The sequence below is a fragment of the Myiozetetes cayanensis genome, unplaced genomic scaffold (assembly GCF_022539395.1).
Source record: "Myiozetetes cayanensis isolate MyiCay16 unplaced genomic scaffold, myiCay2020 scf4, whole genome shotgun sequence".
Lineage (NCBI taxonomy): Eukaryota > Metazoa > Chordata > Aves > Passeriformes > Tyrannidae > Myiozetetes > Myiozetetes cayanensis.
In genome coordinates, this window is record NW_026087631.1 from 21,484,646 (window position 1) to 21,509,697 (window position 25,052).

The following is a 25,052-nucleotide window of genomic DNA, read 5'->3' on the forward strand; positions in this document are numbered from 1 at the left end:
GGACAGATCAGATAACAAGTATCAAGAAAGGCTTTTTGGCTTTTTCTGATGGAGCACTTTGAAAATACTGTAGGCAAAGTTGTCAAGCCCTTAGATTTACAAGCTTTGCCTCACAGGACTGGAAGGTTTGCAAAGATCTTTCCTTCACATCATTAGAAGAAATCCTTAATTCTATATTCATCCTTAATTCTATATTCATTTCTGGATAGTGTAATAAAAGCAGTGTGAAATTAAATTTATAAGATGCATCCTCTTAATAGACTTTTATTGCCAAGTTGCAATATTGCAAAAGTTGCAAACATCGAAGAAAGTTGTTATTTTTTGCTTTAGTCTCAAAGCAAGATGTTCAAGTAGCTTCTTTAGGAAATACACAGCTGCAGCAGATCAATCCAAAGTGAAGATGGCATTTACACTAGAATACATTTTCTGTGTTTGTGTTATGGCAGTTTGCTCAGTATAGTACAACAAATAAAAAGTCTGTTATTGCAGATAGAAAGCAGAATGGGTTTTTGATCTATAGCTAGTCAGTTTTTTTCTTCTGTTTATTTATATTTCTGGGGGACTAGTATTTCCAACTTCTGCAAGACATATTATTTCCAGTACAGTCTGAATAAAAGTTCTGTCTGAGCTGGCTAAAGTAAGCCACTTTGATGGCACTGATACTTAGCTTATGCGCAGGCAGTGAGGTGTCAAACAAAAGCTTTCCTTGATATTTTGCTATTCTATGCTGCATGCAAGATGGCATCACAGTGACTCTTCTTATGACCCTAAATGCTATAAAAATAGGAAAGCTGTGCAATTCTGTAGAAAAAATAATTTAATAGAGCTTCATATAAGAAATAAAAAAAATTATATTAACAGTATAAAAGGTGTCACTGTAACTCGTCTTTGTAATCATCATTACAAAAACAGCAAAATAATGAACTGGAGAAAGAATTAAATACATTGTAGGCAAAGGGGACCTTTGCAACCAGATTTGTTTTGAAGAGAAGAATAATTCCAGACAAATTTTAATACACATAAGAAAAGTTGGCTGAAGAGTTTTTGATTTGATCTTTGATTTCAAGATTTCAATATAATCTTGTTATTTACAAGCTCCCTGGCTGGTAAACTCCAGGAATTACACAAAGTGTGAGCAGTCTATCAAGTTTGTAGAACATAAGTTTCAAGAAAATGTAGCAAGAGTTTGTAGTTAATTCAGTCTTCCATAATAATCAAGAGAGGTGGAGGTGTAGAATATGCTTTGGAAAGGGAACAAATCTGAAAGAATGAGAAGTTTTCCTTCAGCCCCCATCTTCTTTCACAACGTTCCATTTTTCTGCTTTCTTTCTGCAAGTTCTCTCCTCTAAGCAACTATATGAGAAGGATCACATAAATTTCTGTCTATCTGTGCAAATGAAGTTTGATGTCTGGAATGTGGGAGAAGAGAGGAGTCAAAGAATTTGTGTACAAAACTGGCTGCCTGGATAGGGATGCTTCCCCCGTCCCATTGCCTGTCTTCCCATCTGCAATGGCAGGCTAATTTGGGCTGAGTAGCAGCTGTACCTTGAATAAAGCTGCACTTCTGTTCACCAGGAGGGTTTGCCAGTTAGGGCAGGACAGTCAGAAAACAAGTGAAATTACAGGACAGGAAGGGTATAATTTGATATATGTCTCTTGGAAACAATGTTTGAGAGAAAGGTTTAGTAGCATCTGAAGTGCAGAGTCTTTATGGGGAGTCTGGCTAAGTGTACAATGATCAATGAAAAGCGTAAAGGGAGTCCTTGCTAGCTGGTGGTTAAATTGAAGAAGATTAAGGCCGCCTTTACCCAGAGGAGATTTGGGAAAAGCAAAAATTTGAGAAACCAAAGCAACTCAGTAAAATAGAGAGACTTGAGAGACTCGAGAGACTTGAACTTGGGGCTTCTCTGAGAAGACCAGAAAATTTTTTATATGTCTGTGAGCCTAGATGCACATAGTTATATATGAGTATAAAGCAGGAGTGACCAGGTTGTTGGTTAGAAAAGGTAGTAGGGCAATCTAGTAGAACATGCTAATTTAATAAAGAAGGAGCCTTTGAAATGACCAATGCCGATAGAAGCATCATTTGGCTCTTTGACTCTGGTCCTGGAGTCACAAATCTACCATCAGCTAGATACTTATTTATCTCAGCTGTGACTTCTTAACAAGTAAGGCAGCAGTGTCATGAATACACAAGGACTTTAGGTTAAATGTTAAAGATTTTCTTTAAATTCTTTATATAAAAAGTTATAAATAGCTGTTCTAAGTAGCTACAATAATAGTAGAATGTGAATATATAAATATTTGTGCTTATAGTTAGAATATGATGATGAGATATATATATATATATAAAAAGGGGAATTGAAAGTGAAAAAGAAAGGTGAATATAAGGTAGAAAACAGAGAACAGAAAAGAGGGAAAATATCCAGTCACTTAACTTTCTTTAATTCTAGAGTGATCCTATGTATATACAAATACTGGAAATTTTATAGAAAGAAAAAGTCTCCTTAAAATTTTGCCATGTACTATCAGTAGCTTCAGATCACTGAAGATCCATAAATTTATGCTTAGAAGATAATCTTTAACAATGCTTTGGCAGCTTCTGGTTATTAAAAACCATGTTTTAATTTCACATGAAGTACATTACATTAGAAATATCTGGACCACTGTTGTTTACCATATGCTACAAGACAGATTTGATAAATAACATATAATTTGCTATAATTCTTATATTTCTTTTGGAATACGGACTCAGAGAATTGCAAAATAATTGAGGTTGGAAGGGATGTATGGACGTCCCTGTTGGGGGCCCTTACAGGCAATTGCTCACCATCATGTCCATACAGCTTTTGAGTATCTCCAAGGATGGAGATTCTGTAGTCTCTCAGGACAACCTCTTACAATACTTGGTCACCTTCACAGTAAAAAAACTATTTCCTGATGTCCAGAGGCAACCTCCTGTGTTTGTGTCTGCGCCTTTGGCCCCTGACCCTGTCACTAGGCACCACTGGGAACCGTCTGGTTCTGTCCTCATTGCCCTCTCCTTTCAGATATTTATATACGTTAATGATATGCCACTCCGAGCCTTATCTTGTCTTGAATAATAGTCCCAGTGCTCTCAGCCTGACCTCATGGGAGAGATGCTCCATTGCCTTTTGTTGTATTCATGGCCCTTTGTTAGACACCCTACAGTATGTTCATGTCTGTCTTGTACTGAGTAGCCCAGAACCATACACGCCACTCCAGATGTGGCCTCACCAGTGTTGAGCAGACAGGAAGAACCATTTCCCTTGACCTCCTGGCAATGTTTTGCCTGATGCAGCCCAGACATCATCAGCTTTCTTTGCAGTAAGGGCACATTGCTGACTCATGTTCAGCATTGTGTCCTTCTGGACCCTCAGGTCCCTTTATGCAAAGTTTTTGAATTTTGGTAAAGGTTTTCATACTGTCTCTCACAGGATCCTTCTGGACAAACAGTCCAGCCCACAGCTGGATAAACACATCATGTGGTGGGTAAGCAGTTGGCTCACAGGTCGGGCACAGAGGGTAATAGTGAACGGGGGACCATCAGGCTGGTGACCTGTCACTAGTGGGGTTCTGTGGGGCTCCATCTCAGGACCTGTGGTCTTCAACATCTCTATAAATTACTTGGAGGCCAAACTGGAGGGGATACCAAGTAAGTTTGCAAATGACACAAAACTTGGCAGAGCTGTTGACTCCCTCCAAGGTGAGGAGGCCCTGCAGAGAGACCTCAACAAATGAGAGGACTGGGCAATCGCCAACCATATGAAGTTCAGCAAGGGAAAGTGGCAGACTCTGCACCTGGGATGGGGCAACCCTGGATGGACATACAGACTGGGGGATGAGCTACTGAAAAGCAGTGCCAAGGAAAGGGACCTGTGAGTCCTGGTCAATGGCCAGTTGAATATGAGTCAGCAGTGCCCTGGCAGTCAGGAGGACCAACCATGTCCTGTGGGGCATCAGGCACAGCATCCCCAGCCAGTTGAGGGAGGGGATTGTCCTGCTCTGCTCTGCACTGGTGTGACCTCACCTTGAATATTGTGGCAGTTTTGAGCACCACAATATAGGAAAGACATTAAACCATTAGAGAGTGTCCAAAGGAGAATGACAAAGATGGTGAAGGGCCCTGAGAGGAAGCCTTATCAGGAGTGGCTGAGTCACTTGGTGTGTTCAGCCTGGAGAAGAGGAAACTGAGGGTAGACCCCATTGCAGTTACAACTTCCTTGTGAGGTGGAAAAGAGGAGAGATCTCTTCTCTGTGGGGACCAGTGACAGGACCTGAGGGAATGGCCTGAAGTTGTGTCAGGGGAGGTGTAGATATTAGACAGAAGTTCTTCATTCAGAGGTTGGATGCTGGAATAAGCTCTCTAGGGCAGTGGTCACAGGACCAAGCTTGCCAGAGTTCAAGAAGCATTTGGCTGATACTCTCAGGCACATGGTATGACTCTTGGGTATGGTTCTGGCAGGGCTAAAAGTTGGACCTGATGATCCTTATGCTCCTTCAAACTATTGTGTGATTCTCTCCAGCTGGGAGGCCTCCAGCATATATTGATGCCTGATTTGCTCCTTCCCAGGTGCGTGATTTGCACACAGCTTTCTTGAACTTTATGAGGTTTTAGTGTGTCCATTCCCAGCCTGTTGAGGTCTCTCTGGATGGCTCCATGACCCTCTGCCAGCCAGTTTGATGTCGGCTGCAAACTTGCTGAGGGTACACTCTGGCCTATCATCCAGATCTTTAATGAAGGCTTTAAACAGGATTGGACCTAGTATTGATTCCTGAGATACACTGCTAATTCCTAGCTGCAAACTAGAGTTTATGCCACAGATCACCATGTTTGGTGGCCTAGCTATTGAGCCAGTTTTCAACTCACCTCACTGACTCTTTATCCAGCCCACATATCAAGAGCTTATCTACAGCTTGTTTTATAACAGGATCTTATGGTAGACAGTGTCAAACGCTTTACTGAAGTCCAGGTAGACAGTATGCACTGCTCTCTCCTCATCTACCATGCTAATTATTTCTTCATAAATGTTTATCAAGTTGGTCAAGCATGTCTTCCCTTTACTGAAGCCATGCTGAGTACTCCTGATGATTTTTTTGGTCCATAATGTTCCTGGAAATTCCCCCATCACCTTCCCAGGGATTGAGGTGAGGTTGACAAAACTCTGGTTCTCTGAATATCTCTGAATATCCTTTGGGATATTCTCCCAATTGACCTGATTGATCAAAAATAATTAAGAGTGGCCTTGCAATGACATCTGCCAGCTCCCTTGGCACTTGTGGGTATCCCTGAGGGCCCAAGACATCCGTATGTCTTGTTTGCTTAAGTTATCAGGTTTCCTCAGACCTGATCCTCTTTTACCAAGGGTTCATCTTCTTTGTTCCAGCCTTGTCTTGTGGTCTCTGGGGCCTGGGATTCCTGAAGGCTGATCTAGCTAGTAAATACTGAGCCAAAGAAGACATTCAGTACCTCAACCTTTTCCATGTCTGTGTAACCAGGTCCCCCATCTCGTTGAGCAATGGGCTAACGTTTTCCCTAGTCTTCCAGTTGTCCCCTGTGTGCTTATAGAAGCCCTTCTGGTCTTTGACATCCTTGGCCAAATTTAGTTCCATTTGGGCTTTAGCTTCCCTGACTGTCCATGCTTAAATACTGTTTGTGCATCTCTCCCAGTTTACCTATCCTTATTTCCAGCCTCTGTATGCTTCATTTGGTGTTTGAGTTTAGCTAGGATCTTCATGTTCATCCATACAGGCCTCCAGGCATTTTTTTTTTTAACTCTTTTGAGCTTGGCAGAGGTGATCCTTAAATATTAACCAGCTTTCTTGCGTCCCATTACTTAGGGCCTAATCCCATGGGACTCTTCCAAACAGAGGCCAGAGTCTCCTCTTCTGAAAGCCAGGGTTGTGAGCTTGCTTTTTACACTCATCCCTGCCCTCAGGATCTGGAACTCTGCTACCTCATAGTCCCTGCAGCCCAGGCTGCCTTTGCCTTTCACATCCCCAACAAGCCCCTCCATTTGTAACTGTGTCACTTGGAAGAAAAAGTTATTATCAATGCACTTCAGGAACCTGGACTACTTGCAAAAACTGGTGAAAGTGATATCTACCCCAGATACTGGTTTGTCCTTTTAAAAACTGGGGCAATATTTCCATTGCTCCAAGATTTATGAGCAAGCCTTGTACCAGCCCTTCTTAAGCAGCTTCACTTGTTCCTGTTGCCATTATTTTGCTTATAATAACTGTACTGATTAACTACCTTTTTATTCTTATGATATTGGCATATCCAAATAGTAAAAACTGTAAAAATACATTAGTGTTCAATTCATATAATTTATTGAACAAAGAATAGAAATTAATGTCTGTACAGCTGATTTAATGTTATCTGTTCTCCCTAAGAATAGGTGACTGCACAATCAGTATAAAAATGAATTAATGACAAAAGAAACCATATTTTATACATTATGTGTGTGTTTGTATAAAATATGATTACAATGGGATGTAGATTTCATCATGTTATATAAAAGGAACTGTGTATTACTTGAATTTGACTTTATCATATCATTAGTATTCCCCTACATCTTGTTGAGGGCTTTTTTATGCTTCGTATTGATATATCAGAAGGTGTTGTAGGCTGCTGACTTTTCTACAGAATTAATCTTAACTTTGATCTCTTTTACCATACTGTGCAGGAGTTCTGAAGAGAGCTAGTGGGGAGCTTTTAATAGGAGAAACTAGAGTAAATGAAACCAGCGTGCTTCCTGAACAGTTACTTCAGGTAGAAGAGGTGAGTATGAAAAGAGTCTTACACTTTTTATGGGATTTTCTTTTGTGTGTGTCTACAGTGTAGTCTGTCATCATGTTCATTATAAACACATATTGCCATAGTTTCATTACTTTGGCTGCTTTGATTTATTTTAGGTGCAAAGTCTCAGTTAAGATGGAATAAAATCTTCTGGCATTCATGAAGAAGTGGTTGGTATTTAATATTTAATAACAGAAAGAATTTAACATAGGAAACCTCAAAACAAAAATTGCTAAAATATGATAGCTTTCTTAGTATTATATATATTATCAAATACATCAGAATCTTAAAAAAATCTATGAAATTTTTAGAATTTGATAATAATAATTCTTGCTATAGGGATGGGTACTCACACAATGTGTAGTTTCTTTGATGCCAACAAACTACTGTGTAGTAAGCACGACGTTTTGTAGAATGTTCGTACGAGATTAGGTTTTTGTCTGGCTCCAATTTACTACTAAACACATTTGTGTTGTTGATTTTATGGGACCTAAATGCTCTAAGAAGTCTGATACTTTGTGATAGTGGAATTTAATTTTTTAATGGCTCAATTTTAATGGTGGAAAACTTTTTAAATGTGCTTTGAATCAGTTTGCAAGACTAATGTTCTTACAGATTACAAAGAAGAATATTTTGAGTATACTGATCCCTGTAAGAGGCCAGATTCGTATCTCACCGGATTCTTGGACTGATGGGTCAAATAAAGCATGTTATCTGTTTGTGTGAAGGTGGGGGAAGGGCTAAGCCTAGGCCTGCAACCAGCACTGCTGTGCCCATGCAGAGGACATGGCAAGGAAGGCAATTTGGCTGGGCTGTCAATCAGTAAGATCCATCTGGTGGCCTGCCCACACCATGCCCCCAGAGCCTCTAAGTAGTGTGGCACCCCTCACTTTGGCTAGGGGGACAGTGAGTGGCAGTGAGCTAAAGGTCCCACCTAGAGGGAGTGGCCACAATAGCCAGAGTCTATAAACAGACACACACATGGTCTCCATCTTGCCTTGGACTCTGCCCTCCTGACCCATCAACATGTGACCTCCAGAGTGGTAAATATGTCCCTCTCCTCTTCTATTCTTTCTTCTTTTAGTATCCCATCCTTTCCTCTTGTGGGCAACTTAAACACCTTTTTTCTGTGTTTCACTTAATTTGTGGGTATTTCGTTTAAGCTGTATGGAGCTTGTGTTTTCTGGGTGTAACACAGGTTCCCTTACTTTCTAGTCTCAGTAATCTGTTGGGAATCTGCTTTTGGGAAGTTGCATGTTATTTCTGGTTTTGCCAAAACGCCTGTTTTCTCACCAGAAAAGGAAATCTCTTACAGAATAATGTGTAGTTTTTCTTTGGATGTGAACTCAAGATATCAAAGAATAAAAGACTTTGCAAGGGTTTATGTGGGCTAAATCTCTTGAAGTCTAAAATTGAAGTGGTAAAAGTGTGGAGCTTCTGGACCAGGGTGCAATAATTTCCACCCCTCCCCTTCCTCACCCAAAAAGGGTGAGTTCAAAAGTGTGTGTCCATGGGGGATGTTTCTGTGCTGACTAGAGTTGAATGCTTGAAGTGGAAAAAGGAAAAGGAAGGAATACAACTTTTCAATTGAAGTAAGGTGGAAGGCTTTCACTTTGTAGCCCTTCACTGTCTTTTGGTTTAGTATTATATATGCAGCTCATTGGGAATCCTTCTTTTCTCTCCTCCCATTATGCCCTCATGTGGAGATCCAGTATTTACTGAACGTCATCTTATGTAATTAAAATATGTCTCTTACAGTGATGCAATTCCCAGTTGACCACTTCTGTTAAGGTTTAAGTCTGATGTATGTCATAAGAGCAATGCAAAGTCAGATCTAAGTCAAGAAGTGATGATGTCCTTCTGTGTCTGCTTCTGATAACTGTTACGCTTCAGATGACTTCAGAAGTCTCTGTTTAAAGAAAGCAGGGAACTGATGTAAGCCATAATAAAAGTCAGAATTGGCTAAAAACTACAAATCTCTACTTAAATATTTTACCCTTTGCGAAATCCAGCTCTAGAGAAGAGAAATACAGTATGGCTGTGGTAAAACCAACTTCTCCAAAGAGTTTTCCATTAAGATTCATGATTAGTAACTACCAGTTGCTATCTTGCAGTGAGAATTATTACAAGGTATACATTGCTAGATTACTTGTTATATTATTGAAAATGGTTGTAAACTCTTTTGACTTTGTTAAATAGATTCTGTTAAAGGTTATAAATCAAGTAAAGATGAACCATGTTTTTTAAAAGCTGTCTTGTTTAAATGGAATTAATTTTTTCTTTAAAATTTGATGACAAATTTAAAATCATTATGCATGTTAATTTTTCCTAAGTGTAAATACTGCTTTTAACACAATTTCAAGGTCAGCAGACTATATTTTAAGTTCTTGGTGTCCTCTGATTTAATTATGGATGTGCATTTAGTTTTCAGACAATAACACTCAATAATGACTTTGGATTGATTTAGTACTAATATGTATTTCAGCCTATTTTACTGAATTTTGGCTGGAGAAATGCATTTAAAGACCTGTCTTCTTCTGTGGCTCACTGTATAACAATAGCAATCGAGGATTTTTCATCTAAAATTCTTCAACATGAGCAGAAAGAAGAGTTTTCAGCTTCAGGCTGTGCAATGAGTCTTGTAAACAACCAGCAAATGAGGGAATCCTGCAGAGCAGTCCAACAGGAGGAGCAACCAAAACGAATTGCTAAGGCAGGTATCAAAAGATCTGAAGTTTGAGGGGAGACAGAATGCCAAGGCTGTTTGCCATCTACACTTTGAAGTACTTACAGTAGTATTAATATTCTATATCTGATATAAATGGAATTAAAAAGAAAGTGAGAGGCATTACAATGTGAAGCTGAAGAGAGCTTTATACAATAGCCTGTAGTGTGTACTTGAAAGAATTGACTTTTAAACTTCACTGGCATTATTTCTTTCAGCCAAAAAGTTCTAAAACTTTCTGATTTATTCTAACATTCATTCTAACATTCTCTTCTGTTACCAAGTGTTTCATTGGGAAAATGTTGAAAGCTTTGAAATATGGCTATAAAGGAATTTCTTGTATTCATATCATTAGACATGCCATTCAACTAATCAGAACCTGTAATATGGCCAATTGAGAGTTCTTTGATTTGGCTGAAAGGTCACTTGTTAATTAAATTGTTTTTCTCAGGGAATATATATTTAAAAGTTGTGGGTTTTTTAAGTAAGCTTTGCAACTATTCTGGCAAATTTGGAATGCTGTTAATGAATGTTTGTTTAAAATAAGCTTGTGGGAGATAATTTTAGGGAGTCCAATGTATGAATTTATTAAGAGATGACAAGTTTGTTTCCAAATTCAGTGTTAAGACATTTGTTTGTATATTTTTCAAAATAAATTATTTTAGGAAGTCATCTTTGTTTACAAGGAATTAGCTTTGCTTTGAATGTACATTTAATGAAATGAAAACCAAAATGAAGGCATTACTAGCATAAAATGGTTTTAATTCTTTCCCCCAATATACACTGTGCAGCTTTAAAGCAAGAAGGAATGAAAGAATAATTAATTTTCAGTAGACAAATGTTTCTCCTGTTTAATAGATTGAAATATTTGTAAAGCTGACTCAATATATTTATGTTTTGTGCCAATTTTATTATTCAAGAATCTGACTCTAATGTATATAAATTAAACGATGCTGTCAGAATACAAATAATTTGATGCCCTGTTTGTTTATTTTCTCAGTTTTGTTTTGACATCATGGAAGAACTGGACACATTGCTTCCATTGGCTCTGGCATGCAGAGATGATTCTCTTCATGAAATTAGAGCAAGCTTTGTAGAGGCCTGCAGCAAAGTGGCAACAGCTGTGCTGGCAAGACTGGAGGAGAAGAGCAAAGACGTTCCCTCCAAGGCTCCCCTGCAAGACTTGTGTGCTGCCCTTTCCACAGCAATATATGTCTTTCAGCATTTTACAATGTATAGCAATTTAATGAGAGAAACAAGCAAAAAGTAGGTTCTTTATAATATTTAATTCAAAAATATGTGACTTCATTCCATTTTGGTGATACAGTATGGTGGTAGTTTTCCAAATTGCATTATATTTTTAGCACTCTCAGTGCGTGTACACTGTACATTCATTTATGGAATGACCTGAATCAAAGTTATTGATAGTCTAAAGCCGCCTTTACAAAACAAATTAATTATGTTCAAGATCTACATTCTATTTGCAGATCAATATTTTTTATTTATTAAGCTTGAGAAAATAGGATTGTCCAGCAAACTGAGTGTACTCTGCTGTCATTTAAATAAAGGGCTAAGGCCTTAATTTCTTTTTCTCACCTTTGTAATAGCTGAATTTTCATAAAATCTAATTTAGCTCTTAGCAAATCTTAAAGGACAACATACAAATACATTCCTGTGTGTTTTCCTTACTCCGTCTGTATTCAGACATGTAAACTAATATATCCAGTGTAGTTTTAGAACTTTTTTTTTTGCATGCAGAATAAAAATTAGGGGAGATATGAAGTAGGAGTGTAAAGTCAGAGACAGTATTTAGCCTGAGGGGCCAGTATAATTTCATTTGCTGTGCTTTTGAGATATTTGACTTAAGATACTAGGAATGTATTCATTGATCCATATCTTTCTGACCATATGTAAATGAAAGGTAGAAACTATATATACCTTTTGGAAGGGATGCGGAATTAACACGATTTTCAAGGAATGTATGATTTCTGAGTGGTTTTGTGTGCTGTTGAGCTACTTTCCCTCTAACATTTTACTCTCTTCTGCATGAAGTATATCTTTGTGAATGGGAAGTCTGAGCCAAAATACTGCTCAGTAATTCTATTCAGGTGTATTGTCAAAGAGTTTTAGTACATACCTACCAAAAGCAATCTGTACTCTGTGCTTGTTTTCTTTATCACACTCAGTGCTGATGCAAGTATGCTGCAACACAGAATCTTAAAAAAAAGGAATGACAAATGTACTTATACTCAGAAAATAGGATTAAGTAATTTATTTCTTAGTGACTTAGGTAAATGAGAATTTATAGACAAGGAGACATATTTAAAGAACTTTTGTAACAAAGGGTTTCAAAAGTGAGTGCTAGGTTCAGACTTCAGAATCAAGAGGAAATGAATGATTGATATCTACTAATCAAGACTATTTGGAGTACTAGGGCTTGTTACCTCCTACTGCACAGCCTTTCAATCACTGTCTCTCTCATCATTCTCTCTGAACAGCCCCCTGTTCCTAGTGCTTGTCCAACAGTACCAGGAATTCATCAATGTTCTCCAGCTTCAACTTACGAACTACTGCATCAGAGTTTGTGCTACAAGCATATTACAAGATGCTGAGAGCCACCACTGGGATGACTCCAAAGCTTTTTATGAGGTATGAGGTTAAGTTTACTATGCCTCACTTTTACAAAATGTGTTTTACTGCTGATTGCCAACTCTCTGACTAATTAGAAGCATATGATCAGCATTCTTTTTAAAATAACAATTGTTGCAATTTACTTTTTTGAAATATCTATTCTTGCAGGCAAATGCCTCTCTAGAAATGACGTAGAAAAACATAATCATTTAAAAATGAGATATATTGTTAGCATGAAGTGTTTGTGTCATTTGCTTCATAAAATATTGTGTGTTAAAACATTTATATAGAACTCGGTAAAGAAAACACCCTCATCTAAATCTCTAAGAACTTTACACTTCTTATAGAAAATGTAACATTTGAAAATCTTTTTCTGGGAAATTTTTCATCTCATTATTTAGTTTTTGTTTTCAAGTGGTTCCCTATTTTAGTTTTCAGGAGTGAAGAACATAACAAAGAAAGATGGTCAAGATAGTTACCTTAAGCATTCAGCAGTAGATTTCTGAAGTAAACAGTGCCATTTCACCTGCATTTTGAAATCACAGGCCTGAGCTATAGCTATAATCCTATTGATTCTATGAAAAAAAAAAGCAATTTATTTTTGTTTATTGAGTTTTTTCCTTCATTGCAGTTAAGTGCAAACACAGCTTGACATGTACCATTTGAAATTATTTTCACTTGATTGTGGGATGATGTATTATATGTTTTTTATCAATTAGAACTGAGGTTTCCTGGAGACAAAATCCTGTTCTTCCTTTTATCACTTTTTGTCTAAGTCAGTTAGTGTGTGTTTTTTATGCATTTTCTAGAATTACATGAAAGAAAATTCCCTATGATACATGTATTCTACAGATGTACTATGAAAAACTGCTAAGCAGTGACAAAAATGTGTACTGGACAGGGCATACAAACCTTAATATGAGTAATCTATTGAAATGTCTGTCCCTCGAAGTAAAGTAAATAAATATTTTACTTTTGTTTGAATGTTGGCCCAGATGATAAGGTAAGAAATGTCGTAGCTTTTGGCAACCAATAAATCATGATGCAGTCTTGACTATCCATATCCCATATGGTGCTGTGTGCTGTTTGCTAGTGACCCAGTAGCTTCACCATGGAGGAAACCTAATTGTGAGAAATAGTTATCTGAAGATGAAAGAATATGGAGTAGCTAAACAGTTTTATCTGTTTTATCTGTTTTTTTTTTTTTTTTTACTGAGCTGAACTGACATGTGTAGGAAGGGATGAGGAAAACCAGTGTCTCAGCTCTTAAAGTTTGCAGGACTTGAGGTGGGAAATATGTAATTTTACATCATCACTCTGCTCTTTTTACTGGGTCATGGGAGATGGCACAAGGTGGACCATGGTCTGTTGAGAGTGCCTTTGCGAGCCACAATGCTGAGCAGATGTTACTTCCATTGGCCTCTTGTAGGCATCCCAAATGAAAGAGATTGGATTAAGACCTATTGCTTGTTACAGAGGCAACATCCTGCTGAAACTCTAGCAGTTAATGTAGCAGACATCTGCTGTAGCTGTGGGAACTTCTGTTTTCTAATAGTCAAAAAATATAGAATTGTCTGTTCAGAGATAATATTGAGTGGTTTATATAATAAAGCACAGCTGGTTGTTTCCTGATATATAAGCTAAATAAAAGCTCACATCTGTTTGTATTATATGGAGCTTGCAAAAATAGCAGATGTTTATCAGTAGAATTGTCTAGAAATGGCAGCAAATAGAAAAACAGGTCAGAAAAGGGGAATGCATCTCATTTAAATCTTCAGTGAAACTGTTGCTTCTGCAGTGGAGGTACAATGCTAAGAAAGGGGGGAAAGGGTATTAAATTAGAGCAGAGAAAGTGAAACAATTTGTGTTTATAGTTACATAGTTGAAAAGTAAAACTTTCCAACATTCAGTTACTTTAAAAAGTAAATGTCCTGTGTCAAAAAGTGAATTTAGAATTATATATTTGTTTGTTAAATCTGCATGTGTTTGGAAAATTTTTTAATTTGTTTTTGAAGTTAAATATAGGACCAAAATAATTTTGCTTCCATCTGGCATTCAAACTAATTATTTTTTAACTGTTAAGTTTATTCTGTAACAGTTGAAATGTTTTTGCAAAGACAGGGAAGTCTCAGTAAAATGTAAAGTAGGGTTACAGTCTTATTTCTGCATAGGTTCTACTTAAATGTACCTCAAGAGTAATCACAATAATATATCTAAAAGCCCAGGCACGCAGAAATGTATTAACATTGAAGTTATACAAACTTATGAAGCTGTAAGTTGTGTTACGAAGTAAACTTGTGCTTTCTTATTATATTTCCATGTGTTGTGCAATAATATTGTAATTGCATTTCATATAGGAAAATTATTTTAAAATGTCCATTATTTTATTACATAAACTTTTGGTCAATGTAAGACAATCCTGTTTTATCAGTATGGAAACACCTGTCAAATGCTTGGTTATTCAAAATACTAGTGGGTTTTTTTGTTTGTTTTCCTATTGAAATAAGGTATTTATGGTTGTATGTAGAAAGAAAAGTAGTCATATGATTTGCTTTTGTAACTCAGCTGTACATCATTTTTCTCTTTGGCATTAGTGAAACCTAAAAATTGGATGCCCCAATGATTTGGTTTTCTTTTCTTTTTTTTTTTTTTTCCTAAATTAAATTTCAGAGATGCTTACACCACTCATAATCTTAATGACCAGAATGGTGGTCATAAATTTGGTACTTTTATTGTTAAAGAATGCCTAATAAACTCTGAAAGTGTTTTGAAAATTGTGAGGTTATTTTATATTTCTGATAATGCTAAAATATCAACAAATGCTTAAAATATTTCTCTGTTCCTTTGGAACATGGGAAGTGGAGATTTCAGTCTCTGTTCTCATACAGTTTCATCATAATGCTATTTTCTGACTAGGTATAAGTTGAAATATTTAAATGTAAGTTATGCTATCTACTTTTTAGAGATTTTGTGGATTAACTGATGTTAAATTTTGACTCCTCTGTATTTATTTCTATATCTTAATGGGGTAGTTCTGCATAGACAATGAAATATTAGTGCCAGTGCTGATTCCTTCACAGAAAATGTTTGGTTTCAGTGAATTAACGTTATAAGATAAAAAAATAACTTACTAAAAAAATTCTGGACATCCCTTATTGTCAGTTTAATAGTTCCTTTTTTCTTTTTTTTCTCTCTTATTGCATATCTGTTATACATAACCAGAGTTTCATAATCATGGTTATGCATAGCACTTATGAATCTGGATAAATACATATGCTTAAGTAATTTAAATAATTATTTTCTTTGCAGACAAACTGTTACATTAAATTTTTATGACTGTTGTAGTGAGTATACTGTATATGTTTTAAAATTAAACTTGCAACAGTATGGGTCAGCAGAATAGGTTAACTGAGGATATAAGAGGTCAAATGATGTGGTTTGGTCTTGTGGCAGACCTGTAATTTGGTGACTGAAATGCAGCATGTGTTGCCTTGCAAATGAAGATGTTTCACATCTTGTCAAGGACCATTTGTTGATCATCATATTCCTGAAGATCTTCAGCTATTTCCCTTCAGATGGATTAAATTAGACTTATAGGAATTACACTGACATTTTTGAAGGTGTGTTTTTATTATTTAATGTGTGGTGATTTTGCTAGGGGGAAAGATGCTCATTCTCTGTCCAGATGTGGCATTACTTCTGCTGTGCTATTCATCATGATCTATGGACTATTCTACCTCCAAAGACAGCCCAGGAGATTCTTACAGATATACTAGAGCAATCTTTGGATATTCTGTCCTCCAGATATTTTCAGGTGTGTCCCAGTTACAAGAGAACACCTCAAATCAGGTAATGGTGTATTTAATGCACAGTCTTAATGGATAAATAAATAAATATTAGTTTTCTGTTATGCACTGCTTTGATTCAGATTTAAATGTTCATGAACATAGCAGAGGGGGTAAACCAAATTTGTGCATTTTGATATTCATTTTAATTCAATATATTCTGTAATATATGTATTCTAAATATATTGGTAATCATACCATGAACTGGGCAAAATCAAAGACCTTTCAACTTTTGGTGAAATTGTTCCATAAACTGCTTGATTGGTTTGAAAGCCTCACAGTGAAAGTGCATTGAAAAATGGTGATGCAACCAAAAATGGGGGCAGAATTGGCAGCTGTTAATTCATCAAGAAGACTTCATGTGTTCTAGTAGTATTCATATTTTCATAGGGCTTTTCAAGTAAAAGAGTTACAAGGTCACATCAAAAGATTTACCAGAATGACACCAGTGGTGCAGAAAGAGAGAGGATAGAGGCTATTCCTTCTTCTGTCATTTTAGGAAATAAGAAGCTGAAGTTCTTCTGATTGGGATTCTTAGGTTTTGCCAGAGAGGAGAGTCTTTTTGAGAAATACTAAACCAGGTGTCTCCAGGTGGAAACTTACTCTACCATTGTCCTTTCCATCCAGTGTTTTACTGCATGAATTAGTGTATTTCTCATAACAGAATCACACAGAATCACAGAATGTATAAGGTTGGAAGGGACCACAGCGAGTCATTTGGTCCTGCCTCACTGCTCAAGCAAGGTCCTCCTAGAGCACCGTGTGAACTGGATTGTGTCCAGGTGGTTCTTGAATATCTCTAGTGAGGGAGACTCCATGACCTCTCCGAGCAATCTCTTTCATTGTGTGGTCACCCACACAGTAAGAAGTTTTTTCTCATATTCAGGTGGAACTTCCTGTGCATGAGTTTCTCCCTGTTGCCTGTTGTCCACTGAGAAGAGTTTAAGAGTTTGTAATTTCTAAGTGGGTGAGAGACTCACAAGATATATGTGTGAGCTGAGTTACATGCTGTCATCTGATGTTTTATTATGAAAAGGAGTATTGTCATGAAAGGTAACATCACACTGGTGACCTGTCACTAGTGGGATTCCACAGAGCTCCATCTTAGGCCCTGTGCTCTTCAGCATCTTTATAAATTACTTGGAGGGGATACCAAGTAAGTTTGCAGATGACACAAAACTTGGCAGAGCTGTTGCCTCCCTCCAAGGTGAGGAGGCCCTGCAGAGAGACCTCGACAAATGAGAGGACTGGGCAATCACCAACCATATGAAGTTCAGCAAGGGAAAGTGGCAGACTCTGCACCTGGGATGGGGCAACCCTGGATGAACATACAGACTGGGGGATGAGCTACTGAAAAGCAGTGCCAAGGAAAGGGACCTGTGAGTCCTGGTCAATGGCCAGTTGAATATGAGTCAGACGTGCCCTGGCAGCCAGGAGGACCAACCATGTCCTGTGGGGCATCAGGCACAGCATCCCCAGCCAGTTGAGGGAGGGGATTGTCCTGCTCTGCTCTGCACTGGTGTGACCTCACCTTGAATATTGTGGCAGTTTTGAGCACCACAATATAGGAAAGATATTAAGCCATTAGAGAGTGTCCAAAGGAGAACGACAAAGATGGTGAAGGGCCCTGAGGGGAAGCCTTATCAGGAGTGGCTGAGTCACTTGGTGTGTTCAGCCTAGAGAAGAGGAAACTGAGGGTAGACCCCATTGCAGTTACAACTTCCTTGTGAGGTGGAAAAGAGGAGAGATCTCTTCTCTGTGGGGACCAGTGACAGGACCTGAGGGAATGGCCTGAAGTTGTGTCAGGGGAGGTGTAGATATTAGACAGAAGTTCTTCATTCAGAGGTTGATTGGATGCTGGAATAAACTCCCTAGGGCAGTGGTTGCACGATCAAGCTTGCCAGAGTTCAAGATGCATTTGGCTGATACTCCCAGGCACATGCTGTGACTCTTGGGAATGGCACAAGGCTAGGAGTTGTACTTGATGATCATTATGGGTCCCTTCCAACTCAGGATATTTTGTGATTCTGTGAAAGCTCAAGTAACTTGCACGAGATCATGTTCTTGGAATGGGTAGGAAAAAACAAAGTTTTATTCTACATATAAAAATACCTGGGTTTATGCCCTGTTCCTGCATTAATTTACTGTGATCTGGCTCTCCTTTATCTTTTGGTACTAAGATGTTTCCTGGAAACTTTTGTGGAAATTTTCTGGGGAAAAAAATACCCTGAAATATGAAAAACACAGTATTTCTTAAATGTAGTATTAGTCAATTCTGTATGAATTTGCTTCAAAATTCTAAACCAGAAAGAACTTTTTACATTGTAGGTTTATAGAAAAGCGGTTTCATTCAATAAGGTGATTCTTGAGTTTTTCACTAACTAAATTGAACTATCTTGTCATGAACAAATGGAAAAAATTTACTCAATATAAATTTTAGTATCTTTATCACAAAGTTAGTGATATAATATCTTTATCACTGATTTAGTTATAGTATCTTTATCAAATCAGGGTTTTGCATATTTTATTTATAATGCTGTAGTTTGTGGGGATAACTTTTCTCCCAATTGTTCTTGAAATGTTAGAGAACTGATAAGTAATACAGGCAAATGTGCATTTGTATGTGTTTGCCTAGATTTTTTAAAAATAAGGGATTCTTAAAAATCCAGTTGATCACATGTGCATCTGTTGTCTTTTAGGTACTTTAGGTAATTTATTCTGTTCATCCTCATGCCTCCCATATATTTTGTGTTATCCACCTATTTTCTGTGTGTTTTATGTCAGCATAGTCTTGTGAGATTATCTTCTTGTAGTTTGGGTTCTTGCTGTTGTTCAGGCCAATGACCCATGATACTCTGCCAGCCAATACCAAGAGGCAACAGATCATTGACTCAGAAATGTTCTACGCTGCAATATGTTGAATGGTAGTTTGCAGATTGAAATTCCTTTGTCATTACTTTTTTGCAAAAGAAGTTTTTTAGCAGATTTAAAATAGTAAGTACATTCTAATTATATATTATCATAAAGGAAAAAAAAAGTTTATTGACTTGTAGTTTAGAAAGTAAATTGTTCTTGCTTAGTGATACTGTCCTTTGGAAAACAACATTTCCAAGCTTTTTAACTTCTTCTTTTGAGTAGTTTCAGTAATGACTTTTCTATGGAAGTGTTGAATTTTTACAGAGTAGTGGATTCAGGCTTCCTACACCACTGAAGAGGAAATTTCAAATCCATACTGTGATTTATACTTGTCAGAGGAAAAGTCTATTTAATTGAAATTTACTACTATCCAGATGTCCTAAATAATCTTATTCTTCCTTTTTTTTTTTTTTTTCCTTTTCTTAAAGAATTGATATTGCAGCAATTTTGATGTCCACTGAAGATATGCTCTGGTCAGTTTGTAGTTCTGTACGGGAGTTTCTGAATCCACATGAAGACAGAGATCTCAAGATCTATAAAATACATAGCCACTGCAATAGTCTGATCTCTGTGCTGGCTATTTTAACTTCACCACTGAAGAATTTATATGAGTGAGTATGAAATAAACATTCCATTTGAGAAAACTGTTTCTTGACCTTACACAGATGGGTCTAGAGGGTGAATATTTGTGTTGAAATCAAATGAAATGCATAGCAGTGATGCCTTTTTGTAATCTTTGACTATTTCTCAATTTCGTCGTGAAATTACCTGTATGATCTTCCCTAAAGCCTAATAATATCTGCTGGTATTTTATTAGCCTTGGATCAAACCCCTATGCTGTACCGTTTTTTTTTCTGTTGATAACATAGACCACAGTGATTGTCTGGATTGATTTCCTCTGTAACACAAACAGTAGAATTTTTAATAATTACTGTCCCAGATTTGCAATTTGCTTTTCAGTTAGCTTTTTTTTTTTTTTGAAATTCAGTCTTGTCCATCTAAATATGGTATCAAAGACTTTGGTAAGGTTTTCAAGGACTTAGTCATTCATCAATTGAAAAAAAATCATCTTACTAGTTAAAATACATCTACCTTCAGCTTCCAAGTAAATTAGAATGTTCTGCTTTCATCCCATAATATTTTTTGCAAGTACTGAAATGTAAAGATAATTTACTGGGATGATCATCTGGTTACATAATCACTGTGCTTCAACAAATATTAATATAGTTTAAAAGAGAAAGAGTATGGAATTGCCATATTTATGAAATCCTGTCTTCACAAGTAACAGCTATAAAGAAAAGGACACATTACTTGCACTGAAATTGTGTCTGAGTCTCTCTGCTAAAATTCTGCTGTAAATTTGGTGTATGAGACAATACAAAGTGAGATCACAAGTTAAAAAAACAAGGACAACAAAACTGCAAAGTAACAAAGCCACATCCTATTCAACTGTCTTATTATTCTAAGTAGGAATATTTTAGGTAGGGTGGAGACCTGAATTTAAGCTTCTTCAGCTAAAAATTTTTTGTCATGTGTGGGCTCTTCTTAGTATTTGTGAGCTCTAAGGAACATGGCAAAAGTAGGTTGTAACTGGATGTTTGATCTTATACTATGCAGGCATATGAAAAAATAGCAATTAAAAAGGTGACTGATTAGGTGTGACTGTGGCAGTAGTAACAGAGGAGAAATGGACAATGTGGTACCTGTAACTGCTTCTACTGTCAATTTTTACATTTCATCTTTCTTTTATGAAAGACAGAATGATGGTACAAACTAAATATGTAGTATAATTTGTTTCTTTAGCTATTCTAGTCTCCTCCACTAAGCAAAGTTGTTTACAAATTTATCTATACCTGTAATGATAAAAATATTTGCTAACTTGAGCAGTCACTGAGTTTCAGAATGAAGTGCCAATGAAGAGGTAGCCCGTCTTGCATTTTATGTAAAATGCTACAGATAAACGACTTGGTCGTATAGTGTTCATATTTAGGCATATGAATTTCAGTATCCTAATTTGCTGTAGCAGCTCATTTAATTTACTGCAAAGTACTTCGCAAATCACAAGCAAAATCTGGCAGCTTTTTTTAGAAAGAATAAAAAAAATTGGCATATTTTCTTATATAGTTACAAAAATAATATTAACACTGAAGAACATTGCTATATAGATGATGCATGTTTTGGTGTAAGTAAAAAAGGATTTTTTTGTGAACTTGTATTCACAACTTGTGTTTTCGAAATCTGTGAGTCTACATTATCAAAAGAAGTCTTTTTATATTGTGTATTTCATTACAGCTGGTATTTGTCAGTTAACCTAATCCAGTGTCCAGAACACAAAGAAAAAAGAGGTTTAGCAAATCAGCTTCTTGAATTACTATATCCAATTGGAAGCACTGAATCAAAGTTGCAAACACTGAATTTTATGTTGAATATCTAGGTCCATTGTTTACTGAGGTGTACATAGTTCATCACATTAAGAATCTGTCAATAACAAATTTAGAAGTTATGCCTGATCTTAAAGGAATACTTATCTTTCATCAGTTCTCTGTTCAATTATAGTTCTATGATCACAGTTTATTGTTATTTTGCTAGCTTGGCTTTATGTATTTCAAAACTTTGGTAAAGTTAACAGGAATTCAAATAAAGCTTTTTCTTTTAACTGTATAATGCTCTCTTTTGGTATTAAAAAGTACCCTGCAGACACTAGATGTCAATTAATCTTTAGACTTCTCAGGAAAGTTTTCTGTAATCATAAAGGTGGCAATAACAGGACATTGTTTTCCAGGAGTTGTCTAGTAATAGGACTGACTTATTTATAACTTACTAGAGTTGCTGTAATAAATATTGCTTCCAGGGACCTAAAATTACTCAAATTTCTTTATTATATTGTTGAGATGTAGCAAAATAATTGTGCTGAAAAATTAATAATATCCTTAACCTCAAATAAGGTGATTCTGACATATGCTTTCTCATTCTTAATTTTGCAATCAAGTATGTGTTCAGCTATCACTTAGAGTTTCTTTTCTATATGACAAGGTTACTTAGACCTGGTCCAAAATTCACCTGTGTATCTGGATTTTTAATGCTCATTTTTCTGTGCTTTATTTTCCTCCAGCCTTCTGTGGCCTTCCTGAAGTACCTTTAGTAAAATGGAAATGTTGGTTGGAAAGGACTGCTGGAGATCATCTAGTCCAGCCTCCTGCTTAAAGCAGAACAGTCACTAAGAGAAGTCAGACATGCTGACTGTGTTAGCTGCCCCATGTCTGCCTCCAGGAAGTGTTTTACAACCTCTCCATGAAATGTGTTCCACAGCTGCACTGCATTACTGCAAAGTATTGCCTAATATCTAGTGTAAACCTTCAAAGCTGCTGGCTACGAGTTGCTGAATCACATCAGCCCACACTGAGAAAAGTTTGTCAGTGTTGTCTTTGTAACTACTCTTTGGCTATTTGTAGACTGCCATTAGGTTAAGTGATCCTTTAGCCACTTTTTCACCAGAGTAAAGGAGCCCAGATCCCTTAAACATTTCTTAAAGATGATTCAGTGTAGACTTTTCCAGTTTCCTCATATCCTCCTTGAGCTGTAGGCCCAACAGCTGCACAAAATATTCTAGGTGAGGCTTAATTGTTGCCAAGTAGATGAAGCAAATCAATATCTTGATTTTGCTTGCCATCCTCTTCCTAGTGCAGTCCAGTGAGTGGTTTGCATTTTTTTTTTAGTGACAATACACTGTTGCTTTGTTTTCAACACCCTACGGGCCATAAATCCCAGGCTTGGGTTTGTACTCAGATAAATCAGTTCCCAGCCTAAGTTATTCTGTTGCTGGAGTAAACAGCAACTTTACCTCAGTCAATTTTTTGTGTGTCTGTTGATCCAGTCATCCATGGCTTGTCACTCTCTTAACTGCTGTGTCCGCTTCCCTTAATTTAGTGTCACCTGTTTTAAACGTGTTCTCTGTCCGCTTTTGTCCAGATTGTTGAGGACCTGTTGAACAAAAGAAGTCTCCAGAATATGTTTCCCAAATGTACAAAGTGTCACTATTTTCTTGCTGCTTACTCAAACCTCTGAAAGAAGAGAATTTTCATACCACAGAATTTCCAGTCACCATAGTCTTATTACTGACAACCTTGTTTTCAGTTAGTCAGTTCTAGTAGCTGGGGCTTTGTGCAGTGGATCAAAAAGTTTCAGTGCTGCCTGTGAGTTACATAAGAGAATCCAGTGCTCTTCTTAATTCATTATTTTGTACAGAATTAAATTAACCAGGCCTCAAAGTAGAGACTGTGTTCTGCATTGGGTTAAGGGTCGCTCAGTTTGGAGCAGATCTGTTCTTGTGATGTTTCCTGTATTCTTTAGTCTCTTGTACTGAGTAGGAGAACACAATCTTTCTGTTAAGGAAGAACATGAAGAGTAAAGTAAATGCAGTTTTTTGTGATACTATGAATTATTATATCTTACTTTATGAACAAGAAGTCAGGTAAATGGTTTGAATGCTTAGAGAAGAATTTAGATAGTCTATTGGCAAAATTGATCTCTACTGGGTAAAAATATCTGCCATTCAATTTGAAAGACTGAAAATATTTCTCTTTAATATATAACTCATGAAATTGCTTTTTAGTCCTGTGTATTCCTTATACAGAGTTAAATCCTTCAAAGACTACCAAGAAATACTGTCAAGATGCATCTTGTTGGCATCTCAATTCTTCACACCTATACTTAGGCTTACAGGATCAATTCTCACTTGTTACACTCTACTGAAGAATAAAACTACTGTAACTTGAAGTCTTGCTCTGGTATGAAATGCTTTCACAGATGCTACCTACTGCTTTGAAACTATAGGCAGCTGCATTAAGATATCTTGAAGCAAAAACAAATTTCCTACTAGCTATTATTATTACTTCTGTCAGAAAAGTAGTTGAATTAAACATTCTGGCTCAGAGTAACATAGCCAACAGTGGACATTAAGAAATGCTGGCATGAGAATTGCTGTATTATTATTAGACACTTGATTTTTGTTAGAAGTATTTGAAATTGTTCTAATATTTAAACAATCTTTAAAGCCTCAGATTATCTCCGTCTCACTTTAAAAATTTCTGTTGAGATTTTGTTATAGGCCTCAGAACACAAAAGTCTGTTGTGTGCTCCTTCTTAGGATACAGCTAATTCCAGAATTCTCTCAAATAGTTCCTACACAATCAGTAAACAAGATGTGGTCTTTCTGTGTTAGATTGCTACTCAAAATGTATTTATCATGCTTTCTTTTAGGATTTTTGCTCTATGCTTTGCTATATTCAGAAGAATATTTCAGTGGATGAGAATCAACTGGATTTCTTTTTGTTTTAACTTCCTCATAAAATTGAGATTACTGTCTTTAAAAAATTATTTTTCCTCTTTAAGTTCTACCTTTATCTATAATTATCTAGAATCTCAGCTTTATTTTTAATCCTCACATTTTCACAAATCACAAAGAGCACTGTGCTAGTCCTTCTGCTCGAATATTGCTTACTTAAGATCATTTAGATGTCTGTAGTAAATTCTTTCTGCTAATTTTTTATTAGTAAAATAATTTCCAAATACCCTGTCTTTTGGAGAAGTTCAGAAACTTTTAGACCTGCCTTTCTTGTTGAACAAGTGTAATTCTCTCTCTTCTTTGATCTGGGGTCTTTTAGGCAGACATGTAGCTGCAGTTCTAAATTACTTATATGGAGGTGTGAAAAAAAGCTAAAAAGTAACTTATAATAAGTAAATGACAAAACACAAGTGCTATTAATGCCATGGTGACAAAACACCCTATAAGAAAGGGAGATTCTAGCTTTTAGGTTAGGAGTTCCTGAAGGCTGTATTCCAAAGGATTTCCAGCCTACCTCCTGTTTTAAGTGTTTAGATTCACTCTCACTGCTTCCATTTCATGGTGGTGGCTTTCTTTGGTCATATAAAAACGTTCTCTTGTCCTGAGAAAGTCCTCACATCTTTTCCTGAGGTTCTTCTCTCAGTACAATAGAAATAATGCTGACTTGAAAGTGGGAATTACATTGATTCATTTCAGAAAATAAAGGAAATATACACTGGAATTTTTATACCTTCTTTATATAACTTAGAATATCACAGCCATGATACA

The 25,052-nt window shown here is 36.6% G+C and overlaps 1 protein-coding gene across 4 annotated transcripts in view; it reads left to right on the top strand.

Annotated features, from left to right (window-relative positions):
- The window catches only part of KIAA0825 (KIAA0825 ortholog), a 246,955-nt gene that overhangs the window by 83,444 nt on the left and 138,459 nt on the right, over window positions 1-25,052 (top strand). For all 4 annotated transcript variants that reach the window (XM_050329299.1, XM_050329300.1, XM_050329297.1 and 1 more), the window contains 6 exons: window positions 6,711-6,805; window positions 9,309-9,536; window positions 10,549-10,814; window positions 12,047-12,197; window positions 15,838-16,028; window positions 19,369-19,551. In XM_050329299.1, the coding sequence (XP_050185256.1) occupies window positions 6,711-6,805; window positions 9,309-9,536; window positions 10,549-10,814; window positions 12,047-12,197; window positions 15,838-16,028; window positions 19,369-19,551 (1,114 nt within the window). The remainder of the gene's footprint in view (window positions 1-6,710; window positions 6,806-9,308; window positions 9,537-10,548; window positions 10,815-12,046; window positions 12,198-15,837; window positions 16,029-19,368; window positions 19,552-25,052) is intronic.